General features: G+C 42.8%; 1 protein-coding gene across 2 annotated transcripts in view; it reads right to left on the bottom strand.

Moving 5' to 3' along the window:
- Window positions 1-18,232: 18,232 nt before the first annotated feature.
- Window positions 18,233-22,119, bottom strand: part of IFT80 (intraflagellar transport 80) — a 188,819-nt gene continuing 184,932 nt past the window's right edge. Inside the window, exon 20 of one of the 2 annotated variants that reach the window (XM_073578968.1) lies at window positions 18,233-19,041. In XM_073578968.1, coding sequence (XP_073435069.1) covers window positions 18,916-19,041 — 126 coding nt within the window. In that variant the 3' untranslated portion in view covers window positions 18,233-18,915. The remainder of the gene's footprint in view (window positions 19,042-22,119) is intronic. The other variant, XM_073578970.1, reaches the window with a different exon arrangement.

Here is a 22,119-nt window from a genome sequence, read left to right as displayed (position 1 = left end):
CGCGCCTCCGCACTGTCTGACAGCCGGCTCTGCATCGGAAGCTGCTGGGAGGATAAAAGTTAATTTCCTCCCAGCTGCCGGGCTTTCAGAGTGGCAGCTGCACAACTTTAGAGCACTATTATCCTGCAGATTAGGCCGGGATCACACATGCAAGAAACACGGCCGAGTCTCACATCTTAATACCCGGCACTGCCACCGGCACTCGGATTGGAGCATGTGGCAGCATAGCAATACATGGAGCCGCACGCTCTGCTCCCGAGTGTTGGCGGCAGTGCCCGGTATTAACATGCAAGACACGGCCGTATTCCTTGCATGTGTGATCCCGGCCTTAACCAGATATCTGCAGGTTAATAGCGTGTTTTCACACGACACGTTCCCTTTAAGTAGTTGTGCCCACCTACTAAAAAGAACAGATTAAGGAGGAAATTAAGATTTCATGTTGATCCAGAGTCTGCTGAAGCAAAACGCTCTAGATTCAATAAGAGAAGAGTGGCTAGTGAATTTAGCATATGTGTCTGTCCTCCCGTCTCTTTGCATAAATGATAGGGAATCTTTTGGGCTGTACTCGATCATATAGCTACTGCTGAGCTCCAGTTTTCAAGACGTTTGAGGATCTAGCGTAAAAACGCCAAAAGACGACGAAGCATTGTTGCTCAAAAATGTATGACTTTTTTATCACTTGCTTTCTGTCACATAATGGTCTTGAATTCCCCTATATGTTTGTTACTCCTTTCTCTTTTTACCAATATATCATATTTTTATAGTTTGCATCACAGAAGCCAAACTAAGTATGATGCCGCACTTTCTCCCAGAAAAAGTTGCTACAAAAAACTAAAACATTAATCAGTGGAAGTAAATGTTCTAAATGGAAATCAGCAACCAAACCTTTATTTCTGTGTATCTTTAAGGCTATGTGCCCACGTAGCGATTCTGAAGCAGAATAAACCTGCGCAGAATCACACACCCTGCTCCCGGGAAAACGCATGCGCTTTTTGACGCACTTTTGTAGGCGTTTGTCAAGTGTTTTTGCATGCGTTTTCCTAAGCATTTTTGCCCAGATAATTGATGGTATGCAGAATCGCGTGCGATTCCGCAAAATTAATGAACATGCTGCATTTTTAATCGCTAAGCGTTTACGCAGCATTTAAAAACGCACTATTGGCACATGTGCGTTTTTCATTAAAAATCAATTGGATGCTTTTCTTAAGCGTTTCTTCAGCAGAATCTCTTGTCTAAAAGTGCTATGTGGATACACAGCCTAAATGTGTATTAAAGCGACCCTCTAACCGGACACTGAAACGTGCTTACACTTTTGCCACATATAGTCACCGTACCTGGTGCCCTATTTTTGCCTCGTAAGCTAAGACCAGTGTTCTGGCCCTCATGCATCTTAGATGGCGACACAGTATTCAGCAAAGATCCAATAGTGTGTGGTGGTGCGTTATATATTTGTTCAGGGATTTTTTTTAGTACAATTTGAACAAAATTGTGCAAAAAATATACAAAATAAAGGCACTAAATCAACCTGAAACTTGGCAACATTTTGGGTGAAATTGGTAGCCAGTGCCAGGTGGGATATATAAACTAAATTGTCTTGCCAACAAATAATATCCTGATCGACGGTTACACTCACACTCCATGTTCACCATGCCCCAAAAATTACGCTTTTATCCTAGACCGTGGACGCTTAGCCATCATGTTTTTTTTGCTGTACACGGTTCAAAACACTTATTAGGATTTCACAGACCCTAAGACCCAGTAACCCCTGGCACTGCTATTTAAGATTCTAGATAAATATGTGAGTAATAGGATAAGGAGCAGTATCACTATAGAAAACCACTAGTATAGAGGTCAGAATTCACAATGAATGTGAACTGAGATGTACATTGTGAATTAAATACATAAGGCTAGTTTCACACTAGCGTTCTCGGGCGCAGCGCAGGGCCACCGCTAGGCCCCGCCCCCGGCCACACCCCCTCCAGTCAGTTCCTCCTCTGATCGCATGACACTGCATGCGATCACCGTACCCTATATTTAGCGTTGGGTACGCTGACCGTGCTCTGGTATGATTTTACTGACGTCACATCTTTTATTGTAAGCACTGTATATTTTTATGTTCCAGCTTAAAATCTTTAATAAGTTCGATCCTTGCATGCTCTAAAGAATCCACAGCCTTTGAGAGTGTGTGGCCTTTTGATTGCCAGACAGTAACATATTTTGCAGACTCATCATGTGTTTGATAAGTGGTGGCAGCAGCATTAAGAAATCAGGGTGTATGGGCTGTATCGGGGTGTGATTTATGCTCACTTCATAGCCCAAAATAGAGGTTGAGAGCTGGATTGAATGGAAATAAATTAGCCCTTGCAGGCGCACCCCTGTATCACGCGCTGAGACCTTTGTAAGTGACAACAATATACAGTACAGATGTAACAGTCAAAACTGGGTGCTAGTGCTACATGTGAACACCTTGTGAACACCTTGGGATTTAGCACATGGTGGTTAGGGATACTGCTACACATTTACATATTGGGGCCCAGAAGCTACAAGTTTCCCCTCCAATGAGAACCAGTGTAATGTTTTTTGAGATTCCAGGTGGAGGTATAAAATCAGACAGATCGTTTGACTCAAGGAATCAAACCAACTCAATACATGATTCATCTTCTAGGCTAGCAGCCAGGAGAAGACTGAATGAACTATGAGAGGGGACAAGGTGGCTCCATTATTTATTTTTTTAATTTCAAGTCCAACTTCTTGTATTGAGTAACCTAACTCATTTCTTCGGTCTACTTCAGTGATGGTCCTATGTTAATTATATTTAAGGATTCACAATTGATAGTGGCATGTGGGAGTCAACAAGTTATTCTTATTTTATACAGTAAGTGTATGTTCACGTATGGCATTTTTACAGCGTTTCTTAGGCTGGTTTCACACTAGCGTTTTATCGCACAGCGCATCGTGCGCTATCGGACGCACGCGCAATGTTCCCCTATCTTTAACATGGTGGTCGCAGGGTCTTGCGATTGTTCGTGCTCATCAGCATTTAGTGTGCGCTGCGCATTTTACAGGTGTGCGCCCAGACGCACCGTACGCTACATGTTGCATCTTTTGTTCCACCTACATTGTTAAAAAAATCCCGCGCGCACGTGTGCGCCCAAAAATAGCATTGCAGTCTATGTGGTCGCTGACGTGCGCTTGGAGGCGCGCACGCGATTTGAGTAAACAATGTCTAGACACTTGTCTTAACCTCCCCCTAAACAAGCAACATTGTTTGGGAGGAGTGTGGATAAAAGAAGGTGTCTTCGGGGTCAGACCAATACTCTACAGACAGCCTTGCAGAGACCAGAAAAGAACATCGAAGAGCCTTCCTACTGTGGATTCAAGCTTCAGGAGCCAAAATGTGAGTATTCTTCAACATAATGTCTGTGTCTCCTGTACAATTTTATAATGTACTAATGTATTTTTTGTTTAAATTTCAGCATGTCTTCTTCTGGATCGGTGTATTCGCCATCTCGGCAAGAACTGGCCCAAGCTGATCGTGAGGTGAGGAAGTTGCTGCCTTTGGGTAAGTATAGCTGCCTCTAGAAAAGTGTTTTAATTTTTTTTTTTCTTTACAGACATCGGACACGGGCAGTAAAGATGAAGTGCGGGAGCGGTCTGAGCGGGACCGGTCTGAGCGGGAGGATTCTGAGTGGGAGCAGCGTAGTCAAGTCGTGGTGAGGAGACACAATGTTAGTATATAATGTTTTGTTTTGATTTTTTTTCTGTCTTTATTTTGATCTTTATCTAGCTTCTTCTCTGTTTCTTTTTGTATCTTTTTCATTCTCCAAAATTCCAAACATTATAATATTTTTTCTTCTAGGTTCAACAACGGGATGAAGAAGTAGTATACATAGACAACGAGCACCTGATCCGCCTTGTTGAGGAGCGTATCCCGTTGTGGGACAGCCGTTACCAGCAGTACAAAGACACTGGTGACCCGGCAGCTCTGGAATGAGGTGGCCGCAGCGATGATGGATGGCTGGGACAGCGCCTCTCCAAGTTCAAAAAGGGCGTTCAGTAAGTATAAAGATGCTCTGTGATACTGCTTTGATTTTTGGTCAAGATGGTGCTGGTGTGTTTGTGGTAAGATATATTCTTGCATTAAACACACCAATGCCTTGTGGAAAACAGTGATTGAGATTTGTATTCAACTGCTGCATTGGTTTCTGGTCCTGATGGTGCTGGTGTGTTTTTTGCAAGATATATTCTTGCATTAAACACACCAATGCCTTGTGGAAAACAGTGATTGATTTTTGTATTCAACTGCTGCATTGGTTTCTGGTCCTGATGGTGCTGGTGTGTTTTTTGCAAGATATATTCTTGCATCAAACACACCAATGCCTTCTGGAAAAACAGTGATTGCTTTGTGTATTGAACTGCTGTCTTGAATCTGGTTTTATTTTTGGTCCTGAAGGTACAGGTGTGTTTGTGGCAAGATATATTCTTTCATCAAACACACCAATGCTCTGAGGAAAACCAGTGATTGCTTTTTCAACTGCTGTCTTGATCCTGTTTTCACTCTTGCTCCGGATGATACTGTTGTTTTGGCTGCTACATATATTCTAGCAGGAAACATAACAGTGTCCTCAGGATCAACAGTGACTGCATTGTGTCTAGAATTATTTTGTGCTGCAGCAAAGTTCTATCAGGTGTGTGTGCTGATAATTAAGTTGCCTTAAGTGCATTGAGGACTGTAGTTGGGGAACCCTGCTGGATCCACTCTGTGCAATATTACAAGAATGTAGAGACTGCTGTGGAAAAGACAAGTCATATAGATATGTGTTGTCCAAAAAAACAAACCAATCTACGTTTTGTCTTTTCCACAGCAGTATCTACATTCTTGTAATATTGCACAGAGTGGATCCAGCAGGGTTCCCCAACTCCAGTCCTCAAGTTCCACCAACAGATCATGCTGTATGGAATCCTTTTTTTTTTGGCTCTTGCTATGGATTTCATTACAACATGATCTGTTGGTGGACCTTGAGGACTGCAGTTGGGGAACCCTGCTGGATCCACTCTGTGCAATATTACAAGCATGTAGATACTGCTGTGGAAAAGACAAAACATGTAGATTGGTTTGGTTTTTTGGACAACACATATCTATATGACTTGTCTTTTCCACAGCAGTCTCTACATTCTTGTAATATTGCACAGAGTGGATCCAGCAGGGTTCCCCAACTACAGTCCTCAAGGTCCACCAACAGATCATGTTGTAATGAAATCCAAAGCAAGAGCCAAAAAAAAGGATTCCATACAACATGATCTGTTGGTGGACCTTGAGGACTGTAGTTGGGGAACCCTGCTGGATCCACTCTGTGCAATATTACAAGAATGTAGAGACTGCTGTGGAAAAGACAAGTCATATAGATATGTGTTGTCCAAAAAAACAAACCAATCTACATGTTTTGTCTTTTCCACAGCAGTATCTACATTCTTGTAATATTGCACAGAGTGGATCCAGCAGGGTTCCCCAACTCCAGTCCTCAAGGGCCACCAACAGATCATGTTGTATGGAATCCTTTTTTTTTGGCTCTTGCTATGGATTTCATTACAACATGATCTGTTGGTGGACCTTGAGGACTGAAGTTGGGGAACCTTGCTTGATTCAGTCTGTGCAATATTACACGAATATAGAGAGTTACCTACTCAGGAGTATTAGTGAATTCATGATGCGGAATACACAGCATCATAAATTCACTGATACACCTGGATACTTGCTAATGGTTTTGGGAGTGTAAAAACAGAGAATGCACTCAGTACAGGTATCAAAACAGTTTTTTTATTAACATACCAACAACAGGTATCAAAAAGGTTTTTTTTTTAACATACCACCAAGAAAATTTTTTTACACCATTTGCTCTTGCCATTCCACCTGTCCTACATCTGAGTTGAAGTAGGCCGCAAATTGGTCCCTCATTTGTCCAACTTCAACGGATGACCTGAGAGAGTGCTGAGTGAATTCAGGCAATGGGTTTGAAGCAACATCATCAAGATCTAAGTTCGGGTGCTCTCGAGAAATTACAAAATTATGTAGAACAACACAGGCCTTGACCACCTCATCCAGTTTCCAGTTTCAGATTAATAGCTGTGCCAAGAACGCGCCATCTAGATACAAGTATACCAAATGCACACTCTACTGTTCTCCTGTCCCTGGTGAGCCTGTTCTTTTGTTGAGGTCCAAGTCACGGCTGGAGTAGGGTTTGAGCAGGTTTTGGCACATCTGGAATGCTTCATCACCAACCATTACAAATGGTTGTGGTGGACCTTCGGTGTTGGGAAGAGGCCGTGGCATGGGGAAATTGAAGTTGTTGCCATACAACCTCCTGCCCATGTCTGAGTTCTTAAAAGCCTGGGAGTCATTCCCACGGCCAAATGCCCCAATGTCCACTGCAATAAACTGACATTCTGCATCCGCAATGGCCATCAGTACAGTAGAAAAGTACTTTTTGTAGCTGTAGTACTCGGAGCCTGTTCTTTTGTGCTTGATAATCCGGATGCGTTTCCCATCCACCGCTCCCAAACAGTTAGGGAAATTGCAGACAGTCCAGAATGTTTCGGCAATTTCCAACCACTTTTCTGCGGTTGGCAGGGGCATGAATTCGGGACAAAGAACGTTCCACAAAGCCCGGCAGGTGTCCGCTACAATTCCAGACAACGTGGAGATTCCAATCCAGTACTGGAAGTGCAGTGACGAGACGGTCTCTCCAGTAGCCAGGAATCTGTGACACAAAGAAAAAAGCAAAAATTAATATTTGTGTATAGGTTTTTTTTTACAGACGTTAAATTAAAAAACAAAAAAAACAATTAGATATCTGCAGCCTTTGGTTCAATACATGCAATCAAAAAATTACAGCAGCCTTTAGTTAACTACATGGCAGAACTATAATTCTGCCAGATTTGGAAGAGTACATGTCACAACCAAGAAAAATCACCAGGCATTGGTTCAGCAAAACTACGTACCTTAATGTGACCAGGAGCCGTTCCTCAGGAGTAGTTGCGTGTCCTGTCTCCGGATGACTACTTGTACCTGACCAAGCAAATAGTTAAAGGTTTCTTGGGTCATCCAGGTATAATCCGTAAATTTCTCCGGGTTTGCCTGTAGCTCGCTGTAGAGGGTGTGGTACGCTCCACGGCTTTCCCGGAGTTCAATAATGGGATGTATCCACAAACGCCGCCGCTGCCGTCTTCGATGCCTCTCTCCCTCTGTTCATGGCAAGCAACTGCATAAGCCTGAACCGTCCTCATGTCCAGATCCAAGTCAAAGTCAAAACTCTTCCAGCGCAGATCCATGTTTCTCAAGTCAAATGCAAGCAAATGTGAAGAATTCAGCTGTAAACAGGGGCTATATAAAGAATTTCTATAAGACACGCCCACTGGTGTCCCATTGGTGGAGTGTGTTGCAAGAATTTTTCAAGGATTTTTTCTCCTGGTTATTGCGCATAAAAAATGCAAACGCATAAAAACGCTGCGATTTTTTGTCGTTATGCGCACAATGCTACAAAAAATGCAGCGTTTACAAGCGTTTGCATGCGCTTTTTACATGCATTTCATGTGCGCTCGATACGCTGCACAAAAAGGCGCAAGTGTGAAACTACTGCTACACAACGTATATGGAGCGTAAAATCTGTAGTTTTATAGAATCAGCATAATCAATGGGATTTCTCAAATTTCATGCACAAAGTTTTTTTCAGTGTATTTCAGTCCTGCATGCCAGTTCTTTCAGTGTTTTTCATTAGGGATGAGCGGACCCATGGAAGTTCTGGTACAGGACCTTTAGTCCAAAGCTCGGTTTTGGGTACCAGAACTTCACCTGAACTTTAACCTGTACCCGAACCCCACTGAAAAAAATCAGGACCCCAAATTAAGGAGTTAGAAAATATTCTCTCTCTCTTCTTGGACTTCCCCGAGAACTTCGAACATTAAAACGGACTTTCGAGAGACGTCAGAGTTCAAGGTTTAGCAGCGGACACTTACGGTAAGAACCCCGAACTTCAGGTTCGCTCATCTCTATATTTCATTCATTCAAATGTATGGGTGAAAAATGCAAGTAAAAATGGTGCATGAAACCCAAGTAAGGACACAAGAAAGCGCCAAGAACACAACCTGTAAATATACCCCAAGTGTAAATGTACATGTTGAATATTTGCAGCTGGATTTTCTGCACCACAAATCAAGAGTGCATTTCTGATGCGGTTTTACTTTGCTTTTTTTTTCACTTTTCATTTGAATGGGTGAAAAATGGCAAACAAACGCTAAAAGAATTGACATTTGAAAAAAACAATTATGGCCAAAATCTGCAAGGAAAAACTAAGCAGCATGTGCATAAGATTTCAGAAATCTGCATTTTACTGTACCAGGAACATAAGTTTTTTTTTACCCCTATAAAACACAGCAAAAACACAACAAAAACACAACATGTGAACAAGCCCTAATTGTTACTGAAGAGGAGTAGACTTTGGTATTCTATAGCATTTTTATTTTTAATACATTTTAAAGCATTATGGACTGTTGCCTTGACACCTAGTGGCCTTATTGATTTCATGAATAAATATTATAGAATATTATGTGCATCTGAATTGTAAAAGGGAATTAAAGATCAAATACAATCAGGTTCACTGTATATCATTGTTATGTCCCTCAGCAGAGTTTCAGCTGAAAGGGAAAGGGTAGTCAACTTAAAAAAAAAAAATAACACATTTTCAAAACACAGTTAAAGTGTCAGGTCCCTTCTTCATAACCTCCATCAAATAGGTGGATCAGAGAGAAAATAAAAGTGGTTTCCACACTCTCTTTCTGAAGCTTATTGGTTTTGACGAGACCCATGTCATTTCTAACCACTTTTTTTCAAGGAGTCCCTGCAGATTAGATCTGATCGCTGAGGGTCAGAGCAGCTGGACATCAGCTTATTTTTATATGCTCTTCTAATAAAAAATGGTAGGAAAATGGGCAGCACTTTTAATGAGTGGGGTCTATATCTTACCACTGTGCAACACTCGGATAGATTGCACAGAAGACAGGTTAGGCTGGAGTCACACTAACCTGCGCAAAATACGCTCCGTATTTTACATGCGTAATACGGATGAATCACCACTAAATAGTGCTCCGTAGGTCATCCGTAAGCAAGGTGTGGTCGCGTATTTTGCGCATGTGTGTATCCGTATGTAATCCGTATGCAATCCGTATGGCGAGATTTTCTTGCAGCCTTGCAAAATGGACATTTAAAGGTTTTGAGGCCTGCAAACAATTTAAATCATTAGCCTGCACCCTATTTAGACACTCAGAAACAGGTGGATGCCTACATTCTGTACATTTGTCACCTTGCTTTCACGAGGTGTGTTGGTGTTCTTTGTGCAGCATGGCAGAGGGTCTGCGATTCAATACAACTGAGCAGGTTCTCTTTACCTGGCTTTTGTCACGGCGCTTTGGGCAACCATATCCTGTGATAGTGGATCCGCGGAGGAGGAGACGCATGTGGGTACATCCACTTTTGAGGCAACGACTCACAAGAGGTCATTTTCACCACCTCTATTCGTCTCTGCGGGAGCATCCGGAGAAATTTTACCAGTACTGTCGAATGAGCATTTCCACATTTGATCGCCTCTTGGAGACAGTGCGCCCTGGGATCACCTTTCAGGACACTAGGATGCGCAAAGCCATATCTGCAGAGGAGCGACTTCTACTCACAATACGGTATGTACTACACAACCACATTCTCTATGTTCATAATGTGTGTGTTAATTTGTTTTTTGGCCTTCTTGGACAAAGTTTAATACCCTCATCTTACTCAAAATATGTTTCACCTGACACAGCAGAATGTTACATCTAACATGTCCTGCATATCACTTAGTCATTGTGCCACCAAATATGTGTGTGTTGTTCTCTCTCATTTCCTACCAAGTTTGGTCAGCATGTAACTGATTTTTTTTTACTTTAGCCATTCTAAACTGTACTATTTCTGTTGTTCTACAGCTTCCTGTCCACTGGCCTGTCTTATGCCGCCCTCCACCATGAGTTTCTCATTGGAAAGTCAACCATTTCAGGCATAGTGAGGTCTACATGTGCACAAATCTGGACAAGACTCCATCAGGTGGTCCTACCCGAGCCCAGGATGGAAGACTGGTTAAGGATTTCAAGGGACTTTGAGGAGGACTGCCAGTTTCCAAATTGTATTGGGGCCCTGGATGGCAAACATATCAGGGTGCGTAAGCCGCCGAACTCAGGCTCCCAATTCTTCAATTATAAACAATACTTTTCTGTTGTATTGTTGGCTCTGGTAGACCCTCAATACAAGTTTATAATTGTTGACATTGGGGCCTATGGAAGGACGGGAGACTCTAGAGTCTTCAATACTTCCATAATGGGTCGGCGGCTACGCACCAACCAGTTGGATCTACCACCACCACGCCAGCTACCAGGCTTCCCCGAACAATCAGTCCCTTATGTCCTTGTGGCAGATGAGGCCTTTCAGTTATCACGCAATGTCATGAGGCCATATCCCCGGCGCAACCTTGACCACAGGCGCAGAATTTTTAACTTGCACCTATCACGTGCTAGGCGACTGGTGGAGTGTTCCTTTGGGATTCTTTGTGCCAAATGGCGGGTACTCCAGTCTGCCATTCAGTTGAGTGAGCAAAATGTGAATGAAGTTGTCAAAGCCTGTGTTGTTCTGCATAACTTCACCAGGATACATGATTGTTCCTCCTCTGATGGTGTTGTGCGTAGGCCGGACAATGTGCGCAGGGTGAGACCACCTATCATCCCTCAACGTAGACCGCTCTCTGGCCTCAAAGTGCGTGATATATTCACAAATTACTTTATCTCACCTGAGGGGGCAACTTCTTGGCAAGAGAATGCTGTGTCTATGTTATAACTTGTTTCTTTAAAAGTGTGTCTAAATATACAGTGGGGAAAAAAAGTATTTAGTCAGTCAGCAATAGTGCAAGTTCCACCACTTAAAAAGATGAGAGGCGTCTGTAATTTACATCATAGGTAGACCTCAACTATGGGAGACAAACTGAGAAAAAAAAATCCAGAAAATCACATTGTCTGTTTTTTTTTCATTTTATTTGCATATTATGGTGGAAAATAAGTATTTGGTCAGAAACAAGCAATCAAGATTTCTGGCTCTCACAGACCTGTAACTTCTTCTTTAAGAGTCTCCTCTTTCCTCCACTCATTACCTGTAGTAATGGCACCTGTTTAAACTTGTTATCAGTATAAAAAGACACCTGTGCACACCCTCAAACAGTCTGACTCCAAACTCCACTATGGTGAAGACCAAAGAGCTGTCAAAGGACACCAGAAACAAAATTGTAGCCCTGCACCAGGCTGGGAAGACTGAATCTGCAATAGCCAACCAGCTTGGAGTGAAGAAATCAACTGTGGGAGCAATAATTAGAAAATGGAAGACATACAAGACCACTGATAATCTCCCTCGATCTGGTGCTCCACGCAAAATCCCACCCCGTGGGGTCAGAATGATCACAAGAACGGTGAGCAAAAATCCCAGAACCACGGGGGGGGACCTAGTGAATAAACTGCAGAGAGCTGGGACCAATGTAACAAGGCCTACCATAAGTAACACACTACGCCACCATGGACTCAGATCCTGCAGTGCCAGACGTGTCCCACTGCTTAAGCCTGTACATGTCCGGGCCCGTCTGAAGTTTGCTAGAGAGCATTTGGATGATCCAGAGTAGTTTTGGAAGAATGTCCTATGGTCTGATGAAACCAAACTGGAACTGTTTGGTAGAAACACAACTTGTCGTGTTTGGAGGAAAAAGAATACTGAGTTGCATCCATCAAACACCATACCTACTGTAAAGCATGGTGGTGGAAACATCATGCTTTGGGGCTGTTTCTCTGCAAAGGGGCCAGGACGACTGATCCGGGTACATCAAAGAATGAATGGGGCCATGTATCGTGAGATTTTGAGTGCAAACCTCCTTCCATCAGCAAGGGCATTGAAGATGAAACGTGGCTGGGTCTTTCAACATGACAATGATCCAAAGCACACCGCCAGGGCAACGAAGGAGTGGCTTCGTAAGAAGCATTTCAAGGTCCTGGAGTGGCCTAGCCAGTCTCCAGATCTCAACTCTATAGAAAACCTTTGGAGGGAGTTGAAAGTCCGTGTTGCCAAGCGAAAAGCCAAAAACATCACTGCTCTAGAGGAGATCTGCATGGAGGAATGGGCCAACATACCAACAACAGTGTGTGGCAACCTTGTGAAGACTTACAGAAAACGTTTGACCTCTGTCATTGCCAACAAAGGATATATCACAAAGTATTGAGATGAAATTTTGTTTCTGACCAAATACTTATTTTCCACCATAATATGCAAATAAAATGAAAAAAAAAACAGACAATGTGATTTTCTGGATTTTTTTTTCTCAGTTTGTCTCCCATAGTTGAGGTCTACCTATGATGTAAATTACAGACGCCTCTCATCTTTTTAAGTGGTGGAACTTGCACTATTGCTGACTGACTAAATACTTTTTTTCCCCACTGTATATTACTCAAGCCTTTATGATTCTATGACTGTTTCATTGCATTGGTTGGTGTCTGTTAGTATGTTGTGAGGGATTGTGAAAAATCACACAGAGACGTTAACTAGAGTAGACAAATTTTTAGTTTTGCCTTTTCTTTTTTGTTTTGCTTAAAGGCAAACATAATTTTGCCATAACACAAATTTGGCAATGGCCAAAATGACCCTTTGTGCCTTCTTTAACTTGGTGTAACATTAACATTACAGAAAAAAAACTGCAACAAACATTATGCAACAACAACATTGCTGCATGCCTACATTAACCTTGATTAGGCAACAAAGGGTGAGCTCCATCACCTAAATAAAGTCAATAAGATAACACTCACATTTCCTCATAATGTTATCGAATCATAGAAAGATTCCACCATGACAGGCAAGGCTACCTCACAGCTTTCACACAGATATTACCTGTCTGTAGAACAGACAATATTTAAGCATGCTATACTGGAAAGGATGAAAATACAAAACTCACTTGTGAAGACATAGAGAGAGCGTGATATTCTGAATGCTGGTCGCCTCCAATTGTTTTACTAGAGATTGCTAACAACAAAGTTGACTACTTAACTAAAGGCAAGCACGCCTTTCCTATGCGTTAGCAAGTGAATAGTGTATTTTCATCCTTTCATGTAACAGTATAGCGCATTTAAATATTCTCTTTTATACACACATTTAATATCTGTGTAAAAGGCGTGAGGTAGCGTTGCCTGTCATGATGGATTGTTTCATATGTTTGGAAAACATTGTTTAAAAATGTGAGTGTTAAATTATGTTCTAAATGTTGGTGAAGGAGAACACCTGTTTTTTTGTCTAGATTAGAAGCACCAGTTACATGTCACTGGACATCTCCAAACTTTTGAATCATAAATCCTCATATGTAGGGGAAGGGGAACGTGGAGGAACAGCCTGTGGGTGCTGCTGGACATTGTGGGCAACATCGCCCTGTGTGGGGCCATACTGGTGCCCATGATGCTGTAGTTGTCCAGCCTCCTGGACCTGTTGGTGATACTGGCCAGAGTACTGATGATGGTGAGGGGCTTCTTGTTGGCTATGGTAGGCCCGTGGCTCATACCCACCAACATAGCCAGATCGTCCCCAAAAAGGTTGGGACCAGCCTCCAACACTGGGTGGGTACAAGTGGCCATATTGGTGGGGTTGGCTTGAGGAAGACATTTGGGGCTGTGGAATAGAAGGTTGGGTAGGGGGAGGAAGGGGTTGAGGTGTTGGCCCACGTATTAGGGGCTGTTCAGACTCTGCTTGAGCATGCATCTGTGTGGATGGTCTCATGCGCATTAAATTTCTTGGTGAGAGCTGCCACCTCTCCAGAAATTCAAACACCTCATATGGGGTATTGGGGGGGGTGCTTGCATCAAGCAGGATCTGAATACATCTCCTAATACGGAGCCTGACCTCACGGGTAAGGGCACGGAGATAAAGGGTGAGGCTACGTGCATAGGCCTCCTCACCATCATCTGTAGTGACTCTGGACAAGTAATTCAGCACCCCTGTGTCCACATTGGTCCTGCTCTCTTGAATGGTGACCTGGCGCCTTCTTCTTATTCGCCGTGATGCTAGAGCAGCCTGTGGGGAGGGCCTGATCTGGGCAGTTGGGCTGCTGCTCAAGTTGCCCGGCTCTTCCAGGATGGGTGAGGTTGTAGCAGCAGACCGTCCTGGTGGTGTGTTGTGTAGGGCAGCCATTGTGTGTTCTGGTGATGCCTCCTCTTCAGCCATCCTTCTTGTAGGGGGAGAAGATGGGCCAGCCACCTCATCCCCTACAGGATCTATAATGGGCTCTGCCTCTGAGGCCGTTCCTCGATCCGTAAGGTTGGATTGAGTTCTGTTATGAAATAGAACAGAGGCAAAAATACATCAATATTTTTGTCCCTGTAAAGTATTTGTGTAATGTTTTTGTGTCATGTGGTGTGAGGTATGTACTTACGGTCTCAGAGCCAGAGTTGGGGCGAGGAAGTTCAGCCGGTCATAGTATATATATATTTGCGCTTTACATGGCCAGCATCCCCACTCCTGGACCGCTGCTGGCGTTCCCGGCGGTACTGGTCCCGGATGCTTCTCCACCGTTTCATCACATCTTCCACTGCAATGTGACAGGAAAGATTGTCAAAATCACATATTTGAGAGGTCACATTTTCAAACAGTAGTCTAGGCATGGGGCCTTCTGGGGTGTGCGTTCTACCCATGGTGGCATATGTAATTGGGCCGGTACCCAGGGTCTCATTAGCTCCACTGAAACTAATTTTATTGGCTAGGAGGATGAGCTTGTGGCCTAACCCCTAATTATGGCTGTGTGAAGCCACGTGTCACATCCTAATGTAACGGCCTCATGAGGCTAAGAAAAGTACATGCACAGGAAGGGGGGGTGCTGATTGTACATTCATTTTATAACGCGCGCTAAGGTTAATTATATTTTTATGGTTGCACTTACGAATTTTATGCTGCTCATCACGTGGTCTGTCACCAAAGTCATAGTACATCTGGCGACAGATGCGCCTCCATGACGCCTCCTTTCTTGTGCGGTTCGCATAGTTTGCGTCGCGTGGGTCCCATATTTCTGGATGCTCCTGCACCAGCACAATGAGGAGCTCTACATTAATGTATGTGGACGCCATGCTGCTGTACTCCGTGGAGGCTGACTTCCTGGATGTCTGGAGCGTTTTTTTAGCTCATTTGCATGTCTAGGCTTCCTGATGATGGATTGGCCCATTTCCTGTTCACCAGCCAAAAGACCTGCGTATTGCTCGCAGGTCACACGTGTTCCGTGTGTAATCCGTATTTTTTGCGCACCCATAGACTTGCATTGGCGTACTACGGGCGTAGTACGCTGACAATCGCAGCATGCTGAGAGTGGCACGGAGCGTAGGATACGGAGAAATATACGCCTGGTGCGAGTGACCCCATAGAGAATCATTTGTCCGTGTCTAATGCATGCTTTTAGCGCCTCTCACTCTCCCGTATTCCTCGCCAGTGTGACCCAGGCCTTAACATCAAAAAAGGCGAATGTAAACGTTTAAGCCCAACTGGCATGGTGAAATGTGGAGTAGTGTGCAGGAATACAGCGGAGAGTACTGTCAGCCATTGTCCTGCACACTAATCCATATCATTCAAGGCGATGACCAAAGAGAAGGAACGGAACATTTATTTTGGCCACCTTGCAGTATGTTGATATTCTGACTTTATTAATAAACAATCATCTTGCCAACAATCTATCCGACTCTTCAAATAAAGAGTGCTGGTTGAAAGCTTGCCTCACTTTAATTTTTGTATCCCTATACCTTCCTTGACTTGTCATAAGGTTAGTCCAAAGGGAGAACGTTTATTTTACTCACCATTAATTCCACAGCGCTTTACAGACATTATCGCTCTCCCAATTGGGGCTCACAATCTAAATTCCCTAGCGGAATGTCTTTGGAAAGGGAGATGAAAGTGAAGAACATGCAGGAAACCCACGCAAACACAAGAACATACAAACTCCTTGCAGATATTGTCCTTAGTGGGATTTGAACTTATAGGTGTATTCACAAATTAACATCAGGCAGTCGGCTTCCAGTGTCTCGATATACTGTAGACATGAAATTAGGCATGTGAAAATAAGTGTGCGCTCACTTCAAGGTGACCATATTGTCTATACAGATTTATTTGTAACAGAATACAAAAATACAAGAACTGATTGCCCACTGGGTTTCCTGGAGTTGGAGAGGCCTGGTGTCCCTCGTTTACTGCCCTTGCTCCATCTGGCACGATTAGTATGGAGGCAAATTAAGAAAGTGATTGGATATAGGGACATTATAGCTGAAATGCCCTTATGGAAAAATGCCTATTTTTCGGTATTACTAAGTCACCCGTCCACTGATTTTTGGACTCAAAGTAATGTCTCCTTGATTGGAGACTTGTATGATCATGGGACCTTAATGTCTTTTGAGCAGATACAGGCTAAACATGATGTCCCGAGATCTCAATTTTTCTGCTATTTACAACTAAGGTCTGCTCTTCAGTCGCATATAAGGAGTACAGGTGGGGGTCGTGCCATTTCGTCCCTACCTCTGATAGGAATCCTTAACTCACAGGGTCCCCAGGGCTTTATCTCCTCTTTATACACGTACATGCTGTCGGTGGGAGCAGAATCTGCCATAAGCTCTGTTAAAGGGAAGTGGGAAAGGCTCATCCCTAATACGCAGGGAGAGGAGTGGGAAGAGATCCTGGAGTCTCCGATCGGAGTATCACCATCTGTTAATAATATAATGATATAGTTGTATATAATAAACCTATCATATTTGACTCCGATACAACTTTTTAGGATGGGTCGATTCCAATCATCAGAATGCTTGCGATGTCACTCACCAGATGCAGACTTTATTCACATGATATGGCAATGTCCCACTACCCTACAGTACTGGAAAGAGTTGACGCTATTCTTGTCATCACTGGTGCAAGCTCCCGTCCCTCTTGAACCACTGGTCTGCTTGTTTGGGGTATGGGAGGAGGAAATTTGGGGTCACCATGTTGGGATCTTTCTACGTGAGATACTGTTTATGGCACGGAAAGTATTGGCATTACGGTGGATGGGTAATTCATGTCCTTCTCTTAGAACTTGGATTGACTTGGTAAACACGATTGTCCCATACGAGCGCACATTATATCAGAACAGGGGATGCCTGGGTAAATTTGAAAAAATCTGGGAGAGGTGGAATTCTTCTCATCTCACTTTGTAGAATGGAGACATTGCATGTGAGACAATATAGTGCAAGGCAGTAGGCTGCGAATTAGTAGATAGTTGACGTAGTTGTAGTTTAGTTTAGGGACTCCTAATTAATCAATCTACGTTATCTGAACGATATAATAAAGGCCTGTGAGATATGATTGATGTACATGCTTATAATGTATAGCCTATTGTTCCTCGTATATGCTTGTGTGATTATGCATAGATTACTCGTATATTAATAAGAGTGTTTAATTTTTGTTGTACAATGTCCACAAGCAACTATGTATGTTGTACATTACATCCTTGTCTTGTTTTGAAGTTTAGTAAACGAATTTAAAAAAAAATAATACAAAAATACTGAGCAGAATATACAGTAGCGTAAAAAGGATTGCAGAGGTTTTCACATTGTAATTTACAAAATAAATTATAGATTTTAATATGGACAGCTTTATAAAACGATGCAGTGTGAAGGTTTTAATTTGATATCCGTATTGCTGTATATAAAATAATGATATAAGATAAATAATTTGTGGAGGGGGGAAATTAACATAGTGCAAAAGTTCTCAACCTAAAAAAAATAAACAATGAAATAGTTACTGAAATCTGAAACATATTTACAGTATGTGTGATTATGTACGGATTATGAGAGGAGACAATATTCTGCACAACCTGACTGCCCAGAAAGAATGTCATTTCTTCTTTAGCCTAAAATGGTTGTATACAGTGCAGAATGAATTAGGTTCAATTGTACAACAAAGGTGCATAAGACAGGCCTCAGGTTTATGGAAAGGCAGCAAGTGATGCTGTAGGGGGTGGTGATGGAAGCAGTGTAAGTGACACCAGCGCGGCCGTCCTGTTTCAGGAGGGATGCCAGACGTTACTCTCAAACAAAATGTCACAGGAAGTAAAGTAAAAACACACAGATATAGGCAATAGAAGGATAGGAAAAATTGTAGAGAATTTAATAATAAAAAAGCTAATTACAAAATTGCTTAAGGGTTAAAGATAGGTATTAAACCTCTTTAAAGGTTGCATTTGCTCAGCAACACAATAGCTGTATTTATTCTGTATGAAAAATTACTGGTAAAACCCTTCAAATCTAAGGAAAATCCATTTAAGATATAAAGGTCATTGTGTTTTTTGGCAGAATATTAAATGATTGTCAGACATGAATTATTTCTCGTAAGAAAACAAGAGATAATATACATGGTGAGGGAACTTTTAACATTGCACATCCTTTGCCACAATCACAATGAAATTTTTCTTTTTAGAAATTACAATGCAAAACATTCAATCAGGGAAATATTTAGGGCCCATTTGGCTTTAACTGCTGAATAGCATTACTATTATTTATTATCATAAAAGCACATCTGTACACATTATATCAGTCACAATGTTTCCTGGAACCGGATAATTAGTAAACTAAGGGCAAGAACCGGCAAAAAAAACGAAAAAAAAAAAAAATATCCAACAAACTTTCCAATATATTTTATTTTGAAAAAATGGTAAGACTTGTTCTCCAATCACTTGCAGGTTCCAGCCCTTAGTTAATTAGTGCAATGTATTCAATAATGGGAACTGAGGTTCATGTATGTCACACAGAGCTGTACTGTCAAGTTCAATGTTGCAATGAAATGCTGCTCCTGGTGGAGGGGCCCTGCACACCCCCGGTAGATGCTCTCTCTCTCTCTTTCACTTCTTCCATTTCGATCTTGGCTCTGATTTTCTCCCAGTCTACTTCAACCTAATGAAAAAAAAGAAAAGAAAAAGATTGAAGCTAAACAAACAATTCACTAACATCAGTAGAGTTTGTGATATATCTCAGCATAAAACGGCTCCGTCACAACAACAGGTAACCACAGTATTGCAGTATGCAGTGAACACCTTGATCTATAGTTGAGCTTCACAGTAGTACCAATATGAGAGAGACAGGGGCATTCAGCAGTCCGCTAGCTGTCGTCGTAACCCATAGCCACCCCTCACCCACGTCGTGGAGGTGCAAAGCGTGTGTGCCATTTAAATGCCGATGTCAGAGATTGAGCTGTGGCCGGCAGCAAGCATCAGCTGTGTGGGGACTACTGAGGTCCCAGACAGAATGTTCATTTGCGTTCTAATAAGGGAAAGGATTAAAATACATCTGATGGAAAAAGAAAGTACATATCACTTTCTTCTAAGCTGATCCTGAAGGAATCCTCGCCATACTGTCCAATCAAAAAGCGACAAAAGATACCATCCGGACAATATCATTGATAGATAGGGCCGAGAGGGAGGGGGACCCCATGTGTATCCTGTCGATTGATGCCGAGAAAGCCTTCGACAGGGTACACTGGGATTTCATGTTTCAAGCTCTACAAGGAATTGGCTTGAAAGGAATAATGCTCCAGAGGATCTCAGCTTTGTATACATGTCCTAGCACACGAGTTAAGGTGAATTGTGCTCTCTCAGACGCATTCCCCATTAGGAACGGTACGAGGCAGGGATATCCACTCTCCCCCCTTCTATATATATTAACAATGGAGTACCTTGCCACCGCAATACGGAATAACCCCTCAATCAAAGGAGTTAAATTGAGGTCAGAAGAACACAAATTGGCACTTTTCGTGGATGATGTTCTCTTGTATGTCACCTCCCCCACAATAAGCTTACCAAACATTATTTCAGAGCTACATGAATTTGGCCTATTAAGTAATTTTAAAATTAACTCACATAAATCTGAGATTCTGAATATATCATTACAACCCTCCGTGGTGGAAAAGTTTTGCACCTCCTTCCCCTTTAAATGGCGTTCTGACTCCATCACCTATTTGGGAATCAAAATAACACCTAGAGTGTCCAGGCTATATGACATCAATTTCAAGCCTGCCTTACATAAAGCAGAATCGGACCTAGAAAAATGGCACAAACTCCCGTTATCATGGTTTGGTAGAGCCAATGTAATTAAAATGGACTTATTGCCACGCCTTCTTTATTATTTCCAAACGATCCCCATATAGCTACCTGCCTCCTTTTTTTCCCGCCTTAAAAAAACGATTTCCCGGTTTATGTGGTCCCATACACGGGCTTGAATATCATACCACCTATTAAGTTGTCCTAAAAGAATGGGTGGAGTTGGCCTACCGAACTTTCTAACTTATAGCCGTGCATCATTGGGAACTTGTATTCTAGATTTATATCATAGCAGGGATAGTAAGAAATGGGTCAATTTGGAAAGTGATCTTAATGGTAGTGATCCTCAAATTATACTGTGGTCCACTGGGGGTGGGGGGAAGGGGGGAGCCACCTTGCCGTTCCTGACCAGGAACATGATCTTATTTACTAAACAGAGGCACAGGGCTCTTTGGACCTCAACATCTCCTGGGCCACTGACTCCTATTTATGATAACCCTAATTTCCCTGCCGGTTTTAAAAGGAAATTTTATCTAGATAAGTGTAGGAGTTCACGTCCTATTGTTTATGATTTCGTGGATCAATCTGATATGAGGTCATTAGATGAGATATTTTAGGGCGGAGTACCACCCACAGGTGCCTGGTTCTTTTATGAACAACTAAGAAGTTTTATAATTGCTATATCTAAACAAAGTGATATCAGGAGACCTTTATCTCCCTTCGAGCTCTGTGTCACGGGGGACCCTCCGGCCCACACGATTTCCTTGCTGTACAATCTTTTTAAAAAAAAAATCAGACTCCGACACATGACTTCCCATTATTTTTCTCAAAGTGGGAGCATGACTTGGGGAGATCCCTATCTCAAGAGAAGAGGGGCAGGGTGCTGCTATTTACATTTAGAACGTTGTTAAGGCCCGGTCACACTAAGCGATATCGCTAGCAATATCGCTGTAACGTCACTGGTTTTGTGACGCAGCAGCGATATTGCTAGCGATATCACTGTGTGTGATACTTACCTCCGACCGGCTCCCCCGCTGGTTATCGCTGATCGCGCGAGAACGGCCTGGGCCGTTTCTCTTTGTCAGCTTCCTGCTGGGCTTCCTGTGGCGCCAACGAGCGACGCGTGGACGCAGGCGGGAGGACATCAGGATCGCCTCGTCTGACAGGTAAGTAGCGACCCCCGACCGCTGCTATGTCGCTGGTGAGATCTGCCTGTGTGGCAGCTCACTAGCGACCACTTAGCGATGCACCAGCGATCCATATCGTTGTCGGGATCGCTGGTGCATCGCTAAGTGTGACAGTACCTTTACACTCGGTATAACAGGAGAGGAGCTATAAGATTTTAACAAGGTGGTACCGGTGTCCCTCTATGGTGCATTCTATGTTTCCGGTGATTCCGGACACATGTTGGAGATGCTTACAGGATAAAGGAACATATGTTCACATATGGTGGGACTGCCCGCCTATAAAGAAGTTGTGGTTGTCGATTTTTGATCTCTAAAACAGGTGATCGATATGTCAAATTCAACCTACAGTGGAACTTGCACTTTTATCTTTATGTGCTATGTCGATTTCCAGGTTTAAGAAGAATCTCCTCAGACACTTTCTCACGACTACTCGGAATCTGATCCCCCGGTTTTGGAAACAAGAGAAATACCCTTCTCGCTCTGAATTTGTTCCAGAACTCAATGATATTTATAGAATGGAGTATTTGCTAACCCAAACCACAGGGAACCCTGACAGACTATATAAAACTTGGGCCTCCTGGCTAGCATTCAGGGAAACCCCGGAATTAGATATCTGGCTATCGGGACCTTGATTCATATATAGGATAGCATCAGAAATATTCTGTACACTTTAGATCTTGTTCACTTGGTTTGACCTGTTTGTCTTTGGCTTAAAATGGTCTTGACCAACTTATTATCTCCTCCATATG

The sequence above is a fragment of the Dendrobates tinctorius genome, unplaced genomic scaffold (assembly GCF_039654945.1).
Source record: "Dendrobates tinctorius isolate UK_male_01 unplaced genomic scaffold, ASM3965494v1 ptg000060l, whole genome shotgun sequence".
Classification (NCBI taxonomy): Eukaryota; Metazoa; Chordata; class Amphibia; order Anura; family Dendrobatidae; genus Dendrobates; species Dendrobates tinctorius.
This window is presented reverse-complemented; position numbering and strand designations above follow the sequence as displayed.